Raw genomic sequence first — 19571 nt, forward strand, 5'->3', positions numbered from 1 at the left:
AGCCCGAGCCCTGCAGACTGAACCCCACCCCTGCCACCTGGACATGCTTGTGCTGAGTTAGTCTTAAGAAATTAGCGGCTCTCACACGAAAGCTAGAATTTCTGGCTTGACAGGAGCAGCAGTCAGAAGAGCCAGCAACACCGGTCCAGTTCCCTGCAGGGCAACCACTGACCGCGGCGCGAAATCTAGGTCCCTTCCTGCCTGGCCCACTCCATCCACTCACAGGCCTGCCTGGCTCCAGCAGGTCCGCCAGTTTGCAACACAAGTGTAGCATGGACTCTGCAGTTGAACTTGATGACGCTGCGCCTCTTTGAGCTCAGTTCCCCCGTCTACAGAAGAGTGTAGTAACAGCCCTCACACCACAGGGACGGTAGGGTTCCCGAGGCTTGCTCAAGCCATCCGGAGGACCAAGTAAGATAAAGAACGTAAAGCAGGCCTGGTGTATCACAAGCACACGGTCCGTACATATCATTAGTGCCTGCCTCACCGGGCGACTCCAGGTGACGTCCCTGCCTGCCCCAAGGGGTAAAAAAAGAGCACCCAGCACAAGCCCTGAGCAACTGCGGAGGAAGTGCTCTGAAAGGTGCTGGGTGGGGGCCCCAACTCTGCCCCCTGCCCCCCACGTCCATTTGTTCATATACCAGGACTGGACCACTGCTCTCTGCCCACAAGGACTTCGTGGGTAAAAAGCTGACAGGCTTGTGCGGGACCCGACTAAAACTGATCTCTCTCCCCTGCTTCAAAGCCCTGCCCAAGTTCAAAGATTTGCCAAGTGGAAGCATCCGGGGGCCCCGTGCTCGGAGTGTGGGAAGCGCAGTACACAAAGCCAATGGGAGGAAGGGCACTGCCGGTCCTGCTGGAGGTCCGGTCCAAAGGCCACCTCCCCGCCCCACAGCGCCATCTGCTCTGGCAACCGCACTCCAAGGGAAAAGCCCAGAGACAGAAGGGCCAGCGAGGTCCTTGCCGTGCATGTCCACCCACCCGAGGTCTCTAACTCCTACTTCAGCTGAGGGCTCAGCCTCTGGGGCAGCACTGACATGGGCCACCCTGGGCTTACTGCACGGGCATCCGGGGCTCCGAGTGTCAGACAGGACAGGTGCCAGCTTTCACTTGGCCCAGCAATCCAGCCCCCGCTGACTCAGCTGAGTTCCCTACCCGGGGGCATGAGGATTCCTCGTCCCCTTTTCCAAAGCCAGAGAGGCGGGAACCTGGCATCCACAGAAGGCCCCCCCCAGGACTGTGGGCCACCTGCAAGGTCTGCAGAACGGTGTGCACGCGTCCCCACGGCACCGCGCTGGGGGGACGGCCGTGTCAGGGTCCAGAGTGCCTGGGGGTCTGCAAGGGGAAACCGCTGCCGGGACAACACCAACAGCGCACCCGTGGGTCCCCTGGAGACAAGTCTCACCACTCAGGGCCGCAGGCCGGGGGACCGCCGTTTCTGGAGTGGGCCTGCTGGGCAGCGACCTGGCGGCACACACTCTCCCTCCAGCAGAACGCCACTGGGGAGGGCGCACGAAGCGAGCGGGCACTGCCTCACTCACGTGTCCAGGGCCCACCTTGAAAAAGGGCGAGTGCCACACACCGGCACCCGTCCCTGTCCCACATGCCTCCTCCAGTCCGTCCCACCCTCTCTGGTGCTGCATCCTTGCCAGTGGTGTCCCCAACAGTGCTGGGCACGGGGGAGACAAAGACACAGGGTCCTCCACAGGAAGCACTAAGTGGGGAGACTTTCCTAAAAGGCAGGGGCAGAGGTGAGGGGCAGCCTGGCAGACAGAGGGGCTGGAGCTCAGGGTACAAGCCGAAACTTGGTGAAGGAGGAGTCGGGGCCCCAGGGCCGGCAGTGGGGCCTGGCCTTACAAGGGCAAGCCCTGGGAAGCTGCCTGCCTGCTTGCCTGCCTGCCGGCCAGGCCAGCAGGGCCAGGCTTGAGTGTTAAGACCCCTTGGGCAGCATGTGCGGGAGAGGCAGGGAGAGGCGGGGCCGGAGGAAGACCAAGAGTGACAATGCTCTAAATAAACCTGGCTAAAACCAACAAGAGCTGGTCACTGGGTGGCGGTGGAGAAAGAGTGGGGAGCCCAGGATGCCTCCCACGTCCGCTTCCTGTGAGAGGACAGAGCAGGCACCTGGTGAGACAGGGGAGTCAGGAGGGGGAGCAGGAAGGAAGGAAAGTGCACGGGAGGGTCAGGGTGACAAGGGCAGCGACGGAGGCCAGGCAGGCCACAGGGCTACACGGGCCGGCCAGGGCCTGCTTTTCTTCCCGGGCCACATCACCGAGGAAGCTGTGGGGGCCCAGAAAGCAGCGGTTCGGGCACCAGTACAGAGCTGCCGCTCCAGCCTGCTCTTCCCTCTGAAAGCAAGTGGTCCTCCCGGCCTGGCCTCGGGGGAGCGTACACCGCAGGCTGCCAGCTCTAGGCGTCCTCCAAGTGCCCAGGACCACCCGGGTTCCCTCCCTCTGCCTCTCCAGTCTGCCCCTCCCCTGACAGCTCCCCTCCACCAGAGGGATTAGCCAAGCCCATGATCAGAAAACCAAGTTCTGGCTGGTATGGCTCAGTGGATTGAGTGCTGGCCTGTGAACCAGAGGGTTGCAGGTTCCATTCCCCATCGGGGTGCATGCCTGAGTTGCCAGCTGGGTCCCCAGCGCGGGGCGTGCAGGAGGTGGCCCCACATTGATGTTTTTCTCTCTCCCTTCTCCTCTCTCTAAAAATAAACAAATAAATTAAAAAAAACAAGTTCCTCCTGACAAATGAGCACAGGGGGGTGGGGGGGGTGGGAAAGGAAGGGGACTCACCATGCACCCTCCAAGCCCAGGACAGTCTCAGGAGCCTTATGGAAATGCCCTTCAGAACTGCCCAGGGTCCCAGCCCCGCGGAGCCCAGGAAGAGCTTGACAGACAGAGCTCAGTATCTGATTGGGGGTTAATAGAAGCCCCAGAGGCTGGCCCTATCTCAGTGGTCACACCACAGCCACCCTGAACCTTCATCATTCCACTGAGGAAGTACAGGCTGGCCACTGTGCTCGGTCTTGTGGCTCAAGCTGAGTTTAACTGTAAAATCAACCGGGAGGACACAGGGCGACGGTCACCAGCCAGCGAGCTGGGCGCGCGCACACGGGAGCCCCGGCTGCCGTGCCTCTGCGTGTGATGCTCCCTCCGCCGAGACCACCTTCCTGGCTCCTCACCGGGCAAGTCCTTTCTTTTCCCTCGGGACTTATCACAGTTCAGCCGCCTCTTGTGCAACATAGGAATAAAAAGATCCACCCTGCCTACCTACAAAAGGGGAATGTGTAGTTTTTATTCTGGAGGCCTCTTCTGCAGGAGAATCCCAAATCTTACTAAGGAAATGCTCATTAACTATACAAAGGATGACAGTTTAGGGCTTTTTCAATTAAGATGCACAGCAGAGAGTTTAGGGTGCCATTTCTTCCAGGAAGCCCTCCCTGACCACATTCCCAACACAGGGTTCAAGACCCCTTTCCTCTGAATTCCCAAAGCCCTGCTCGCTTCCTCTGAGAGCACGTTATCAAACTGGTGGAAACTGTCTATGCAAATGCCTGTGTCTCACCAGCCGGGGACAGCTCTGCAAGGGCTGGGAGTGTGGCTGTACTGTCTACCTTCAAGTCTTCGAACAGGACAGTGCCTGGCACACAGGTACTCTGTGGACAACAACTGGATGAATGACCGCCCCCCCCCGTCCGAGCCCAGGTGCTGTGGAGATCTGGCCCCCGCCATTGCACCCAAGCCACCTCTGGTCTCCTCGATGGCTGGCCACAGGCAAACCACAATGGGGGACAGCCGCAGATGAGCACAAACAGGGTCCAGGCCCTCCCTGTTTCCTCTCACCCAGAAACCCCCTCAGCTGTGATCTAGTTCCCCCAGCCTGTACCACTCCTAGCCATATATATATATATGTATATATGTATATCTCAAAGGAACACTCCACAAGACTTTGTGGCCACAGCACAGCAGCCCCCCGTGGGCACCTAAGGTTTGAACTCATGTGTGGCCTGTCTGGCTCCCTCTGTGGGTGGGTGGGGGGCAGCCAGTGAGGGGGCGAGGCCCACAGGAGTGAGGCAGCTGGGAGGGAGTCTGGGTCCCAGGCAGAGTCAGGACCAGGGACGGGACGGCACTTCTACTCGGTGCTGGAGGAGGAGGAGGCGGAGGAGAGGCGTTAGCAAGCGCAGGGGGAATGGCAAGCCCGGTGTCCTGCCACCTCATCTGTCACAGCTCTCGCATGGGGCAGTGGGGTGGGGGCAGGGGAGGCAGCAGGGGCAGGGGACGGGAGCTGGGACGGGAGCTGGAACGGGAAGGTTTTTCTGAAACTTGCGTCCGTCCGTCCGTCCGTCCGTGGAATGTGTGAGCAACACCAGCCAGGGGCTCTGCAGCGGGGAGTGGCCGGGGGCGTCACGATCCTCAGGACTGAGCCACAGTGAGCCGGACCCAAGGTCAGCGGTGCTGAGGGAAGCCCGCCGAGACAACTGGCCAGGTGAAAGGGGAGGAGGACAGGGTTTGGAAGAGAAACTGAAAGGGACAGGAAGACCAAAATATACTGTTTTGCAAACTTTTTTGCTCATTTCTTTCGACTTTAAAAGGCCCTTTTTATAAAGAAACAAAGAATGCCAGAAATAGTAAATTTGTGGGTAAATATAAAAGGCTAAAAATGTGGTCTGAGTTTTATGATATACGTAGACATAAAATTTATGACAATTACAAACGCCCGGAGGGAAAAATGGAAACCCACTGCTGTAAGGCTCTTACATCATACGTAAATCGTGTGACATGATTTTAAGATCGACTACAAGTTAAACCAAAAACCACACAGCAACCTCTTGGGGTGGTGAACACACAACACAATGTATGGGTGATGTGCCCCCAAAACCTGTATCATTTTATTTACTTAAAACATTTTTGTTCATTTTTAGAGGGAGGGGAAGAGGGGGAGAAAGAGAGGGAAAGAACATCAGTTGCCTCTCCCACGCCCCCTACTGGGGACCTGGCCCACAACCCAGGCATGTGTCCCGATGGGGAATGGAACCCGTGACCCCTCCGTTTGCAGGACGACACCCAACCCACTAAGCCACACCAGTCAGGGCCTGTATAATTTTACTAACCAATGTCACCCCAATAAATGCAATTTAGAAAATTTAAAAACCATACAGCAACCACTAAAAAATGGCAAACCAATGAGGTGTAGCTAAATAAGCCAACAGCAGAGAGAAAATGGAATCCTCAAAAATATTAAATGAATCCAAAAGAAGGCGGCAAAAGAAAAAAAGACTAATGAACAGATGGTACAAATAGAAAAGAAATTTTAAGATGCTAGACACACACCCAGTCACACAGATACTTACTTTAAATGTTAGAAGGTCTACATACTCAAATTAAAAGGAAAAGATTGTCAGACTGGATAAAAATGCAAGATTTAATATAGACTACTTATAAGAAACACTTTGCTTCTTTTAAAGATTTTATTTATTTATTTTTAGAGGGAAAAGGAAGGAGAAAGAGAGAGAGAGAAACATCAAATCTACACAAGAAACATCAATTTGGTTGCCTCTAGCACGCCCCAGCTGAGAACCCGGCCCACAACCCAGGCATGGGCCCTGACTGGGAATCGAACTGGTGACCTTACAGTTGGCAGGGTGATGCCCGACCCATGGAGCCACACCCGTCGGTGCTACAGGAAACACTTTCGATATAAAGACACAAACAGGTGGTTCCTGCTGGTTTGATGCATGTAAAACGATGGAGAACAACAGACCACACCAACAGTAACACACAGGGAGTTGGAGCGGTTCTGTTAACATCAGACGAGGTAGCCTTCCAGGTAGGAGCATCATTACCAGGGATGGAGGGGGCATCTCGTAGTGATAAAAAGGTCAGGATGTAGCATCCTCAACGCACATACATCCAATGACAAGGCTTCAGACCAGACGAAGCAAAAACAGACAGAACTGAAAGGAAGAGGAGACAAACCTACAGTCACAGCTCGAGGTTTCAAACTCTGAGAAAGCTCAGTACCTGAGGGGAAGCCCTTCCAAAAACAGCCAGAGAAGAAATAAGCGAATAGCCCATGGGCTGAGGAGCAGCAGGACGGAGGGTGGACAGAGGCCCCGGTGTGGGAAGGTGAGGGACCCTGGGTTTTGCTCACTGAAGCCGAGGGGACTGGGAGGGCGGCAACAGAGTGGGAAAGGGCCCCTTCCTTCTGATGGAACCCAGACCCACCAGCTCCCACCACACTCCCCAGTGGCTTTCGGTCCCTGACGAATCTCGGTGGGAGGCCGTGTTCAATTCCACCCCTCACACGCGTGCTTGGCCGTGGTCTCAATCACTGCACTCCCAAGCACATTGCAATCGCGTACAAGAATCACACACACGAACACTCACCAGCCTGTCCCCTGGCCCCCGTCTTTCCCACTGGCCCTGAGTGGCATCGCAGACTGGCAGTCGGAAGGTGTCCATAACACAACCAAAGCGGCCACAGGGGACCGGAGCCACTCTGGACCCCAGTCCCGGCCCGGCCACTCACAGGCACTCACCGCGGACAAGCCGCGCATCCTCTCGGCGCTTCGGCAGCCGCGTCAATAAGGGCACCTACTTCGCAGGGTCGGTGTGAGGACAAAACAAGGGGACGCACGCGACAGAGTCCAGCACAGAGTAAAGGACGTCGATGCTGGCAGTCACTATTCCAACTGCATGAACACACAGACACTGAAAAGACTTTATGGAAACGCAGTGAAGTATTCACTGCGGGCAGGACTGGACAGTCACCTCTCAAAGTCTGTAATTCCTGTTTGCTTTGTGTGCCTCTGTGGTTTTCAAATCTCCTACAACGAACATGCATAACATTGAGAATCAGTAGGGAAAACGTTAAATGTTAAAAGGAACGTGAACGTAGTGAGACCTTTCAACAGCCATTTACAATCTAGGAAAGTAAACTTGAAAAACAGTGACAAGATATAAACCCCCAAAGAACTGAAAACAGGTGTTCAAATAAATATCTGAACGGGAATGTCCACAGCAGCACTGGTCCCAACAGCCAAACGGTGGAAACAACCCCAATGTCCACCAACAGATGGACATCCCTACAATGGAATATTACCCAGCCATTAACAAGGATGAAGCAATGATACACCCTGTAACATGTATGAAGCTCAAACACATTATGCCAAATGAAAGAAGCCAGTCACACAAGCCCATGTCTTATATGACTCCATGTATGTAAAATGCCCAAAATAGGCAAACCCATACAGACAGAAAGCTGATTCACGGTTGCCAGGGGCTGGAGGAAGGAGTACGGGGAAGAGAGTTCACATGGGGTGCAGGGTCCCCTTTGGGGGTGATGAACATGTTCTAGAACCAGGTGGGCGATGGCCACACACACTGAATGTATTACATGCCACGGCTTGTTCAGGTTACAACAGTATGTGATGTGAATTTCACCTTAGTTAAAACAATGAAGGACATGTGTATCAGCCACACACACACACACACACACACACACACACGCTTCTGTGTTTACAATGTGTAACAAAGGGCTGGGAAACACACACACCAAACTATTAACAATGGTTCCTGCTGCCTGGTAGGGAAAGGAAGGCAGGACTTTGTGCCTTTTTTTCCCCTTCTTTCTCTTACAAAAAGCATGTATCTTCTTTGACATAAAGACTTGAACAAAAGTAAATGATATCAGATACAAAATGACAAGAGGTCTCTAGGGAAAAAAAAAACAAGGCCTGAGGTTACACTGTGGCCGACCTGTAATTCTAGAAATGAAGGACCCCGGATATTCCCCCAGAAGGGACAGAACGAGGAAAAAGCACAGGCCTGCTCTGCGGCAGTGTCCTGGGCCAGTGCTTTCTCCTCGAGGGCCTTAGTCTGTCCATCTGTAAAATGGGTGAGTGGAACCTCGTAAGTGATCTTCAAATGTTTTTACATTTCTTAATTTTCAGATGTTTAAAAAGCCACCGAACTTCTTCTACAGTCATAACACATGAACAGATAAAAAGTGAGCAGTTCTAACTGAAAAGGTGATGGCTGGAGACACCTCCCGACCCCAACCACAGTGGTGGGTGACACTCTGAACCCCAACAAGCCCTAGAAGTGCAGCGGTCCGGGAGAGACTGAGTCAGACCAGAGCCACAAAGAAGCGAGTGTTGCCTGTTAACTCCCCAACAAGACGTTCATTCGGAGGAACACTCTCCCCAGCAACAAAAGTGGGCAGAAGAGAAAAGGGCAGAGCTGGGGGGAAGCCCAAGCCAGTGACAGCAAAAGGAGCTGCTACCAGTAACGCCATCAAGAGCCGGTGATCAGGAAGCCAAAGGTCCCGGGGGCAGATGGACCAGGACCGCCCAGGGCCCTCACACCTCTGTCAAGGTCAGGCAGATAACAGCTACTTCCGGGTCAGTGTTCCTGCTGCTCTCGGGGCACGAACAGGATGTTTGGAAACAGATGACCAGAAGTGACCACAGGAAGTCATGACAACCACCCACCCCCAGGTAACACTCCTCTTCTCCCCCCAGCTTGTTTCCTGCGTGACTATCTCAGCAGGCCAGGCAAAGAAGACGTCAGTGCTGCCCTCGGGCAGGCGGCCCAGTTGGGTGGAGTGTCGTCCCGTACTCCGAAAGGTTGTGGATTCGCTCCGTGGTCAGGGCACATGCCTAGGTTGCGGGTTCGAGCCCCCACCGGGGTGCGTGTGGAAGGCAACTGATCAGTGTTTCTCAGACCCATGTCTCTCTCTCACAAAGTCAATAAACATCCTCAAGTGAGGATTTAAAAAAAAGAAAAAGACGTCAAGTGCTGACTTCCAAAGAGAGAAAAGGGGCAGGAAGTCTTGGAAAGTTCGGGACCCAGCAGAAGAGGCCACCCGAGGTGTTGAGACGGGGGAGGGAACAGGGCCCCCCGCCCATCCCAACAGCGACCTTGCCCCAAAGAGGCAGCCGGGCCGACACTGTCAGGAGGGTGAGGAAACCACACAGCCACCAGTGAGCCCAGAGGACTTTCCAAGCTGGGCTTCCCGTGACCAGGTGAGCCCAGGAGGGCACCCAGGTGGGGTCTGCCCGCAGCGTGGTGTCCCAGGTACCACTGCAAGGGGCCAGCTGGACTCAACTGTCCTGGCACTCACCCCTGACCAGGAGCCACCCCAGAGGGCCAGCTGAGCCAGGAGTCCATGGAGGGGCGGGGAGTGAGGGGGCAAGGAGTGGGGGAGGGCAAATCCAGAGGAAACCGGGGCAGGCGGTGTGCAGGCCGTGGGACACGCCCATTTCCACCCAAGGAAGCGGGACGTTCCTGGAAACGGAGGGAGGGAAGGCCTGGCCGGGACTCTTGGAGCCGCTTCAAGCCCCGGACGGACGGGGCTCAGGGCTATGCCAACGGATGGACCGCCCCTAAAAGGGCACAGAGCGGGCAGCACAGCCCGTCACCAGGTGGGCTTCCAGCTCATGGCCGAGCCCGCTGTGCTGACAAAGACCACAGTTCGTGGTCCAGAAAACCAGCCGTTCCTTTCCTGATGCTGCCAGGAGCCGCACTGGCCTGGCCCCACCCTGAGAGGCCTCACGGGTGTCACGGGGCAGCCTCCACAACCTGCCCTGACCGCAGGAGGCCTGCGGGTTCTGGGAGAAGCCCGAGCTGCACTGGACGCGGGTCCCCGCGGGGCCTCTGCGGCAGTTCTAATATTAGTGTTACGTGAGTGATTAGTACAAACCAAGCCACCGAGCAACCTCCTCCCCCAGCCACTTCCTCCTCAAAGCCACCAAAGAGGCTCAGGGGAGACGAAACATCACAAAACCAAATCCCAACAGACTCCGCTGGCCCTGGGGTACGACCGTTTCACCTGCAGAGCAGAGCCCCCGACACCCGACCCCGCGGGGCCAGGAGGAGTCCCACGTCACACCCTCCCGGAGGTAACCAGAGTCGGATGCCTTCCGGGGCCCAGCTGAACGGCCAACCAGGTCCATCTGCGTTCAGTGCTCGCCACCAAGGCCACAGCAAATGCCAGCAGCAGCTTCGTGGAGAGGTGACAGAGAAAGTCAAACCCCCAGAGCAATGCCTAGATTACCCCAAGGAGGAGAAATACTGAGCACTTTAAAGCCTTTTCAGGAAATGCACCCGTGTCACGGATCAGGGGACCAAGTCTCGAGGGGAGAGGTCATGGGCCACGGTCACACAGTCGGCAAGGGGCAGCACCAATACGGACCCAGGCGGGCGGACAGCGGAGCCTGCGTTCCGTCCGGGCACCACGCTGCCTCCCACCCGCCTGGAACCCAGAGGCCTCCTTGCTGTCGTCTCCAGGGGACGTCGTGTGCTGGAGATTGGGCATCAGAGTAGGTACCCTGGTCCACGCCCGTTTAATCACTAACCGCCACCATTTACTAAGCAGCTGCAGGGAGAACCCAAGCCATACTGGGTGGGAAGAGACACCTGAAAGGTAGAAAAGATCCCTGTCTTCAGGGGGCTTATGGGCTGGGGAGGGACGAAAGGGAAGAAGCTGATTGAGATAAATCGGTGAAGTTTACCAAAGTGGGAGGGTCAAGAGGTTAGGGGTTTTACCCGGAAAGAAGTCTTACAGAAGGAGGCTAAGCTGAGTTCGTAAAGGCGAAGGGTGAGGGAGATGAAGGGGGAGGAGGCTGCCGTCAGCAACGTGGACACGAGTCCAGACTGCAGGCAGAGGTGTGAGCGCTCGGAGCAGTCAGGAGTCAAATCTAACTCAGCGGATACAGTTCAAGGAAGTCCCCAGACTTGGCAAACAGCTGTGTCATTGCTGTAACTATAGGGCAGAAAGAGAGCATTCTCAGAACCTCCCAAATCAGGACCAGGTAGGAACACGCGCCCAGGAGCTGGGCCCTCTGCAGACAATGGAGCCGAGGTGGTGGCTGGACCCCGGGAGGCCAACCCAGTGGTGCAGGGAAGAGGGGCAACCAGGGTAGCCAGCCCCGGCTTTGCAAAAGAAATGGCCACCCCGAGCGGTGTGGCTCGGTGGGTTGGGGGTCGTGCCACAAAGTGAAAGGTCAGGGTTCGATTCCCAGTCAGGGCACGTGCCTGGGATGTGGGTTCAGTCCCCGGTCAGGGCACGTGAGAGAGACAACCAATCAGTGTTTCTCTCTCACACACACATTTCTCTTCCCTCTCAAGCTCCTTCTTTTCCCCTCTCTCTAAAAATAAATGAATACAACTTTCTTTTAAAGATCCTATTTTAAAAAAAGAAGAAAAGAAACGACATACGGATTTTGTAGATGTGATCACCTGATGCTTTCAATGTTAGCAGCTAATTCGGGATCTTTTTAAACACCATTAAGGCCAAGCAACACGGGTCTGCCGGCCAAAGCCAGCTGCCATTTCTCGCCTCTGCCTGGAGGTGTCCAGAACAAAGAAGCAAAAAGACGGTGGGTTGGGTGCACGAGATCTAAGATAAAGTTCTTGCACCCTCATCTGTGGTGACACTGGGTGTGTCCCCTTCCTCTGAGTCCCCTGGGTTTCAGTTTTTCTTCCTCATCCGTAAAATGGGGAAAACTGCCATCCGCCCCAAAGGGTGGTTCAGAATCATCGAAAATGACAAAGCCCATGAAAATGTTGCCCAAACCTGGAAGTGTGACACTAAGTGCCGGTGGCTTCACACAGGCCGAGGGAGAGAGGGGACAGCAGACAATAGGGGAGGCCTCCAGGAGAGAGGGAGAAGGAAGTGAGTCGGGTCTTTGCTGGCCTGCAGACCGGAAGGCTCTGGACAATGGAATCCACGTCAGGGGTGGAAACACAAACTTAGGAGCTGCCAACACACAGCGAGAAAAGAGGTCGCGCGAGTAGATACACTGACCTGGGGACCTGGGAGGGAGACAGGGAGCCCAGCGAAAGCTGTGGGGGGAGCAAAAGAAACGGCACTTCAGGGAGGGAGGGGGGATACGGCAACCGAAGCAGGGGAGGTGTGCCTAGCAAAAGGGAAGAAGGGCCCCGACTGTGTTAAAAACAGAAAAAGGAGCAAACCAAGGAAATCAGAAAAGTAAAACCAGAGAACCAGAAGAAAAAGGGTCCAGGTGAACCTGCAGATGGACTGATGGGAGACATGGGGTGGGAGGGTGCTGGGGCTGTACAAGGTGTGGAGGTGGAGAAAGACGCGTGGGGGGTGGAGCAAAGAGCGAATGGACAAAGAGGGCCTCCTGGGGGTCCGCCTGCTCCCTGCCAGACACCTCCAAGACCCTCAGCGCGCGGGCCGCCTGACCTCCGGAAGGCAGGGTTTGGGCCCACGGCACAGCCTTCTCAACACAGGGCGTTCTATTGCAGCGAGAGGCCCAGTTCTCCGCAGCTCGCTCGAGAAAACGCAGACTGAGGGCCGGCGGAGAATGGAGAGGCCGGAGGGTCCCTGGGCTGACTGAAAGGCGCTCTCCGGCGGCCCCGCCCACCCTGCCCTTGCTCATCTGGGGGCTCCACTACCCGAAACAGCTGGAAGTGTGTGTACCACTCTCCCCAGCAAGAAAACAGAACAGAACATGGCTGCTTCTGCCAAGTGAGTTCTGAATAAGCTGCATTCCATTTCATTAAAACAATTACCTGAGTCCCAGCCAAGAATTACATAAAGCTTCCTCCCGGCACCACCCCTCCCCCCATAAAACACACATCATGCTGCTTTTGAAACAGGCAGAGTCAGGCCATGACACACCACGCTGAGACCACACTAGGGAGATCCCGGGAGCCCCACCAAGCGGCCAGCCCCTGCATCCTGGGACGCTGACAGGCAGATGTGAGGGTCCAAGAGGAGCTCTGCACAAAGCCCTCTCCTCCCCAGGGCCTGCCAGCTGCCCACAACGTTCCCAGTGGGCAGCAGGGCCCTCAAGGCCAAGGGGGCTGCCGGTGTCCGAGTCCAGCTATTTCTCTCACACAGATGGGAGACCCAAGCGGCCTGGCTCTGAGTCGGCACAGAACCGGACGAGAGGGACCTGGCTAGGAGTGGGGACTCCAGGAGAGGGAGCCCGAAGTCTGGCGAGCGAGAGGTTGGTCCCCGCTGTAAGCAGGAGCCTGGGACCGCCCAGGCCCACGCTGCCCACAGGCTAGTGGCGTTCCTTGGGCCACAGATAAGAGGTTTATGACGTAGACTGAATAGCATTTCATCCCCTCCCCCAGGCTCCCGCGGCCCCGGGCTGTTCTCTGCCTTTTGTGGAGACCGGCTCTGCCTCCCCACCCAGGCAGCCCCTTCGGAACCCCAGTGCCTCCCTGGCCCGGACCCTGGTCGCCACACCCAAAAACACCCCAGAGTGTACCTGCAAACACTGGCAGCTCCCTGGCCATGGCTGGCCCTGTGTTTTTTCTGCAAAGGTCATGGTGGCCGTGTGGCCCCGTGGCAGCTGACAGTCGCCGGTCACGATCATGCCAGGCCTGCTTGGCTGTGTCTCTGCCCGGCCGATCTTTACACCAGCCGTGCAGTCACCGCGGGCCCAGGGTCACTCACGCCCACCACAGGCACCCCCTGGCCGAACGACTCTGAGCCCGCTGTGGGAAAGCAAGGCTTCCTTCCTTTCTCTAACTTTTTACCATGAAAATACCTAAACACAGAGAAGCGGAAAGACATTTAAAGCAGGCATCATATACCCTCCACCCAGATTCGAAATTCACATTTTGCCATTTTGTATAAAAACACGTGCCCCCCCCATATATACAGGAGTGGAGCAAAAGTAGGTGTAGAGTTGTGAGTACGCGGAAGAGTCTCCTCTCGAATCATTCACTGTTAACTATGTTAATTGCTGCAGCGTTTCCCGTATGAACCCTGACCCTACTTCCGCCCCACCCTGTACACACACTCACGCAGTCCCCCCTTGTTACATTATTTAAAACTGAGTTGCCCACATCGTGACATTTCACTCCCAAATACTTCAGTGTGCACCTAACATCAACAGTGCTCTGCCGTAAAACCACAATGCCACAACCACACAAGAAAGAAGCATTAAGAGGCCGTCTCTAAGGGAAAAATTGGCCACCAGGGCTCCGAAGGGCCAGGCCAACCGCACACTCTGCCTGCCGCTGGCCCAGCGTCCAGGCCTCCCTGGAGAGGCCGGCCCTGCGCCCGCGGGTTAGGCAATCCGTTCGCTGGCTGGAGGGCTTTATCGGGACTCGAAGGCATGCTCCAGGCCAGATGTGAGAGTCCCAAGGAGACCACACCTGAAAAGGCAAAGTGGGCGTGGGAGGCTGTGGAGGTCCCGGGCCTCTCCCAGGTGAGGAGACCACCCCAGGTGCCCCTTACGACCCGCTGCTTGGTCGAGATTTCTGGGAAAACTCAGCTTCCTACTTCTTCCTCTCCCTCTCTTCTCCCACAGGACAACCTCAGTTCTCCACCCGAAAGGCCGTGGACAACTTCCTCCTGGCAGCCATGAACGAACACCTGAACAGACAGGAGGGTGTTCGTATGCGGGAGGGGGAGTGTGACAAAGAGACTTCCGATTCTACCCAGAAGGGACAAACAGAAGAGAGACCACAAAGGACCACCCCAGGTTCTCCTGCACATCTGTGCGGTAGGCTCGCAACTCTGTCTGGAGGGTAACGGGTGACTGGATTGGTGACAGGTGGAGAAGTGAGGCCCTCCACCAAGCAAGAGATACTGCTATAGGCACCCAGCACCCCGTCCTGGGTCCCCAAGAAAGCACAAAGGAGGAGAAAGAAGAAGCCACGGAGTAGAGGAGAAGGACAGATGTGGGCTTCTGAACGGAGAATGGAAAGCAATGGAGCCAACAGGCAAACGAGATCTGACCCGGTATCACGAACTGAAGCATAAGGACGGGTTACAAGCTCAACTCTGCATGAAAATCTCAGCCCTGGGTCTAATCCCAGCCCTGCCACTCGCGAGTGGGTTCACCCTCTCTGTGCCTACGTCATCACCTACGAGATGGGGGGTAGTAACAATCACAGAACAATGCAGGTAAGGCGCCCAGCACAGTGTCTGCACGTAGCAAACGCTCAATAAATATTATCGGAAAGAGTTCTGCAAACACTGTAAAGAAGAAAGGTGTTCTACAGAGGCTTAGAATTAATGGAGACAATGAGAATGAAGCTGAGAGAAAGTGCTTTGAACAACTCTGATCTGGAAACAAGGTAAGGGCCCAAGGGGAGCTTTGGCGGGAGACACACTTCATGCCTGGCGACTAAACGGAGGAAGAGGGGCCTGATCAACAGGTCTCCGGTTTGATTCCTGCTCCGGGCACACGCCTGGGTTGCAGGTTCAGTCCCTGGTCATGGGGCTCATGCAGGAGACAACCAACGGATGTTTCTCTCTCGCATCAATGTTTCCCTCCCCATCTTTCTCCCTCCCTCCCCCTTTCTCTAGAATCAACTTTTGTTTAATGGAGGAAAAGGGCTGCTCAGAGCATCAGTGGTAACTGTCCTTCCACCGGCCCCTCCAGCTAAGGGCCCACCCAGTCTTACCAACGCAGGGCGATCGCGAGGGAAGCTGGAAGAAAGGAAGATGGAGACGTTCCCCTGGAAGACCCCAAACTCACGGTGGTGGGGCTATGGCCCCCAGAACCCCAAACCTTTCCACACCAAGCTATGGCTGCCCAGGCAACAGACAACTTAGCGCAGCAGAAAGGGCACCTGCTAAGAATCAGACACACCAGGGTTTGAATCCCAGCTCTGCCCCTCACTCGCGGAGAGCCCAGAGCCGCTCTGGCACTGACGCAGAGCCCCCGGGGAGTGCCGGCCACTCCAGGAGGACCTCTGCCACAGGCCCAGCAGCTGGGCGCCCTGACCCTGGCCTAACACACACAGGCACCACACAGACAGGCGAGCCTCAAGTTCAGACTTTCCATGGAAACAGGGAGGCTCCACAGCCCCGAATGCCCCAGGCAACTCCCCTGCTCCCCAGCCCCCCCAGCCGCTGCACCCCTCCAAGGACAATGAGCCACTGTTTTCTGGAGGGTCAAGACTGCTGAGAAGCCCAGAGAAGACATGTCCAGACTCCGGCGGTGGCTGGGCATTGCCAACAGCTGGCTGTGCCCCTGGGAGAGGAGGACAGCAGAGCTACCAAGGCCTGCCTGCCCTGGCCTCTACCATAAGGACGCCCCCCACCCAACACCACCATAGAGGCCACATTCTGGGGATGGCCCCCAGGGTGGAAATGTTAAAGGTAACTAGCAATCTCTCAGCAGACCCCATGGCTCATCTCCCCCGGTGAGTCACTGATCACTTGTTACCTGATGATGATGAAAAGTACCAGGACCTGAATGGGATCAGTCTGGGTTCCAATCCCAGCTCCACCCGCCCCCCCCCACCGACCCTGCCAGATTCCGCATCTGCTGTAAAACGGAGATACAACACCTCCCTCTCACAGAGGCCGCGATGAGACTCACCGAGTACCTCCTCCACTGCCTGTCTCCCGTCAATCAGGGCGCCACTGGTGGACCACAGCTGTGGGCACAGGCCCCCACGCAAGCCGGGGATGGGAGTGAGGGGCGTGCAAGGAGTCAGGTCAGAAAGTGCAACCGCGCACACCCCAGAGCTGTGGGACTCTGTCCAGGAAACTCCGGCCAGAGAACAGGGCGAACTCTCGGCCAAACCAGCGTCTGAACAGTAATAGAAAAGCCACCCTCCAGCACAAAGCAGAGAACACACAGGGAAAGGCTGTGTCTATGTTTTTCTGCCCGAACACCTATAAATTTGTAACTTATTAAGTAGCACATGGTGAGACTGTCACCAGCAGCCACGGGGAGGGGTGAGTTCCCCAACTTTTCTTTAAAGATTTCATTTATTCATTTTTAGACAGAGGGGAAGGGAGAGAGAAAGAGAGGAAGAGAAACATCAATGTGTGGTTGCTTCTTGCATGCCCCCAACTGGGAACCTGGCCCACAACCCAGGCATGTGCCCTGACTAGGAACTGAACCGGCGACCCTTTGGTTTGCAGGCCGGCACTCAATCCACTGAGCCACACCAGCCAGGGCATCCCCAGGTTTTTTTTTTTTTTAAGACCAAAAAGCAAAGCCCCAGCGCGGACTCTTGCCCCCTCTGGCCTTGCCACAGGATGCCCATCAGCTCCTCCCTGTTTCAAGGACCCAGAGCCTCCCGCAGAGGCCCCCAGCTGAGGGCACGCTCAGGAGGAAAATGAAAACAAGAGGCCTGGCCTTTGTGTCCACCCTAACTAAGGAAAACAGCTGCCAGGAAGGGTGCTGAGCAGTCGGCCAGACAGCTGAAGGGGCCTGAGCACAGAGGCGAATTCCTCTCCCCTCCTGCACGCCTCATTCCTCCCACCCCAGGCTCCGGTCAGCCAGGCGTGGCTGGCCGCCTGGGAGCTTAGGCCACCGAGCCGGGCAGCTGGGATCCAAATAACTGGAGAGGCTGTGGCACAAGGTGGCAGAGGGCGACAGAAGTTACAGGTGGCAGCCCTCACCCTGCTGGGACCCTTCCTTCCTGTGTGGCTCGCTCCCCCCTCAGGAAGAAGGGACTCTCGGTACAAACTACTGCACATCTAGGCGCTGGCATCTGGGCTTCCAGTCCTGGTTGTCGTCTGGTGGCTGTGCAGCCTTGGGCAAGTGAATCAACCTCTCTTAGTCTCAGTTTTCTCAATCTGTAAAAGGCAGGTGGTAATGACAGCAGTGCCCCTGAGGGGCTCTTATAAAAGGCTGCTGCCAGGACAGCACAAGTGGAAGTACGGGGGAGAACGCCACGGACGGCAAGTTTGAAGCCCTGCGGTGCCCCTTGCCAGTACTCTCTCCTTCCCTTCGGAGACTAACTCAGTCTCCTGGCCGTACGTGGAAGACTGGCTGAAGACAGGAATTCAGGGCTTCAGCTGCAAACCTCCAAAGCCTTTCTCCTTCAAACAGCACAGGAACTGTGTAGAAACCTGGAGACTTTCAGATCCTGGTTTTAAAAATATCTCCCAGCCTCCTTTCAGCTTACTTATTTTTATGTGAAAAAAAATACCTGCCCGGAAGCCATGCCAACCTTGAGTGTGTTGGAAAAGTGGGTGCCAAGCCCGCCCCGAAGACAGACCTAAGCTTGGCAGCCATCGCACTCTGCAAACAGGCAGGATCGGACACACACCATCCCCAGAGCCAAGATGGGGGCGTCAGGGTCAGGGGCCGGGGTACATGATCCCAAAGAAGCAGCCAGGCAGCAGGGAAGTCCCAGTCCTCCTCCCTGGCCCCCTGGAACTCCAGTGCCTACAAAGAGCCAGCCTTAGCCTAGTGCCCTGTGCCCTGGGGGGAGGCCCATCAGTGGAGGAGTGGATGAATCCCCTCCTCAGAGCCTGCGACAGAGGAAGCACGGGTCGCACAAGGCACCCACAGTCCCCAGAGGGAAGACAAGGCTCCTACAGAGAAGACACTCCCCCCCTCCTTACCTCCCCAGCTCAGAGGCCCTCCAGCTCCAGGCAAGAAGGGCAGGGAGAGTGAATCCTCCCACTCCAGGGTTCACGCCGCCCAAGGCGTTCCTAGAACCCTGGCACCAACCCCCTTGGCTGCAGTGTCTGGTTCCAGGAGACACTCTCCCTGCCCTCACAGCAAATCAAGACCGGAGTGAAAAGAGTGCTTTTGGAGCTCCAATAACACGAAAACAGTACAACTCTGTTCCGGGCATCCTGTCCTCCTTTCCCGTGTGGCTTCCAGCACGGCCTGGTGCTAGGTGGAGGGAAGGGACACTGCCAGCCTAGATCAGTTCAAAGACGGCCATACCTTGAGGCCCACTTCCCTCCTCATTCCCCTGGCATTTCATCTCACCAGCGTCTGGGAGTGGGGTGCGAATCCTGTCTCCCCGGGTTAGTGTGGCCCACAGACAGGAGTCAGTGAAAGGGAGCAACCCGTCCGTGAAACAGGGCGCCCAGACCTGGCCCGGGGGGGTTAGTGGGGCACGCGGGAAACTTGTCTTTGTAGGGGCGAAGCTCCTCTCTAACTTGTGAGTCTGACTAGTCACCCGAAAGGGATGGGCTCGGAGAGGTTATCGCTGAAGTGGCAGCGGTCCTGGAGCGGGTGGGAGCGCGCCCTGGAATTGAAGGGCCGGCCTGTAAACTAGGCGGCTGCTCCCCGAATCGGCCAATCTGCGAGGTGGGGGTGGGGAGCGCTCTGTGCAGTGAGGGTCCCACGGCTGGGGAGGCGATTTGGCCCAGGCAGTGAGGGTTCTGCCCCTGAAGCGGACGGGGAGGGTTTTTGAGGTGCGAGCTGGTCCCTGAGGCTGGTATGAGAGATGGGGGTGGGTTCCTGAGGTTGGGGGTCCGGAGGTGGGGCCGGCCCCGAGGCCGGGGGTGGCGGCTGTGAGGACCGCGGCGAGGCCGGCCTCGTCCCGGACTCAGGCCCGGTCCGGGATCCCGGCCGTGCGGAACCCCGGCCAGCCGGGACCAGATCGGAGACCCGAGCCGCCGAGGGTGAGATCCCGCGGCCCCGGCCGGTCGCTCGCGCCCGCCCGGCCCAGGGCCGCGCGCCCTTCGCTGCCTCCCAACCTCGGCCTCCCACTCACTCACCGAGGTCGTCCATGGCGGGGCTGTGGGAGCCGGGAACCGACTCGACCTCGCGCTCGCTGCCCGTCCCGGGGACGTTCCTTTCCGCCCTGCAACTTTTCCGCCGCGAGCTCCGGCCCGGAACGGAACGCGCTGCCGCCGCGCGCGCCCGCGCCCGCCGC

At 56.8% G+C, this 19571-nt stretch overlaps 1 protein-coding gene across 5 annotated transcripts in view; it reads right to left on the reverse strand.

Annotated features, from left to right (window-relative positions):
* Positions 1-19571, reverse strand: part of PXN (paxillin) — a 44737-nt gene extending 25166 nt beyond the window's left edge. For all 5 annotated transcript variants that reach the window (XM_037156145.2, XM_037156144.2, XM_053669784.1 and 2 more), the window contains exon 1: positions 19414-19571. In XM_037156145.2, coding sequence (XP_037012040.2) covers positions 19414-19426 — 13 coding nt within the window. In that variant the 5' untranslated portion in view covers positions 19427-19571. The remainder of the gene's footprint in view (positions 1-19413) is intronic.

This window comes from Artibeus jamaicensis, unplaced genomic scaffold (genome assembly GCF_021234435.1).
Source record: "Artibeus jamaicensis isolate MK-2021 breed Jamaican fruit bat unplaced genomic scaffold, CSHL_Jam_final contig_525, whole genome shotgun sequence".
NCBI lineage: Eukaryota > Metazoa > Chordata > Mammalia > Chiroptera > Phyllostomidae > Artibeus > Artibeus jamaicensis.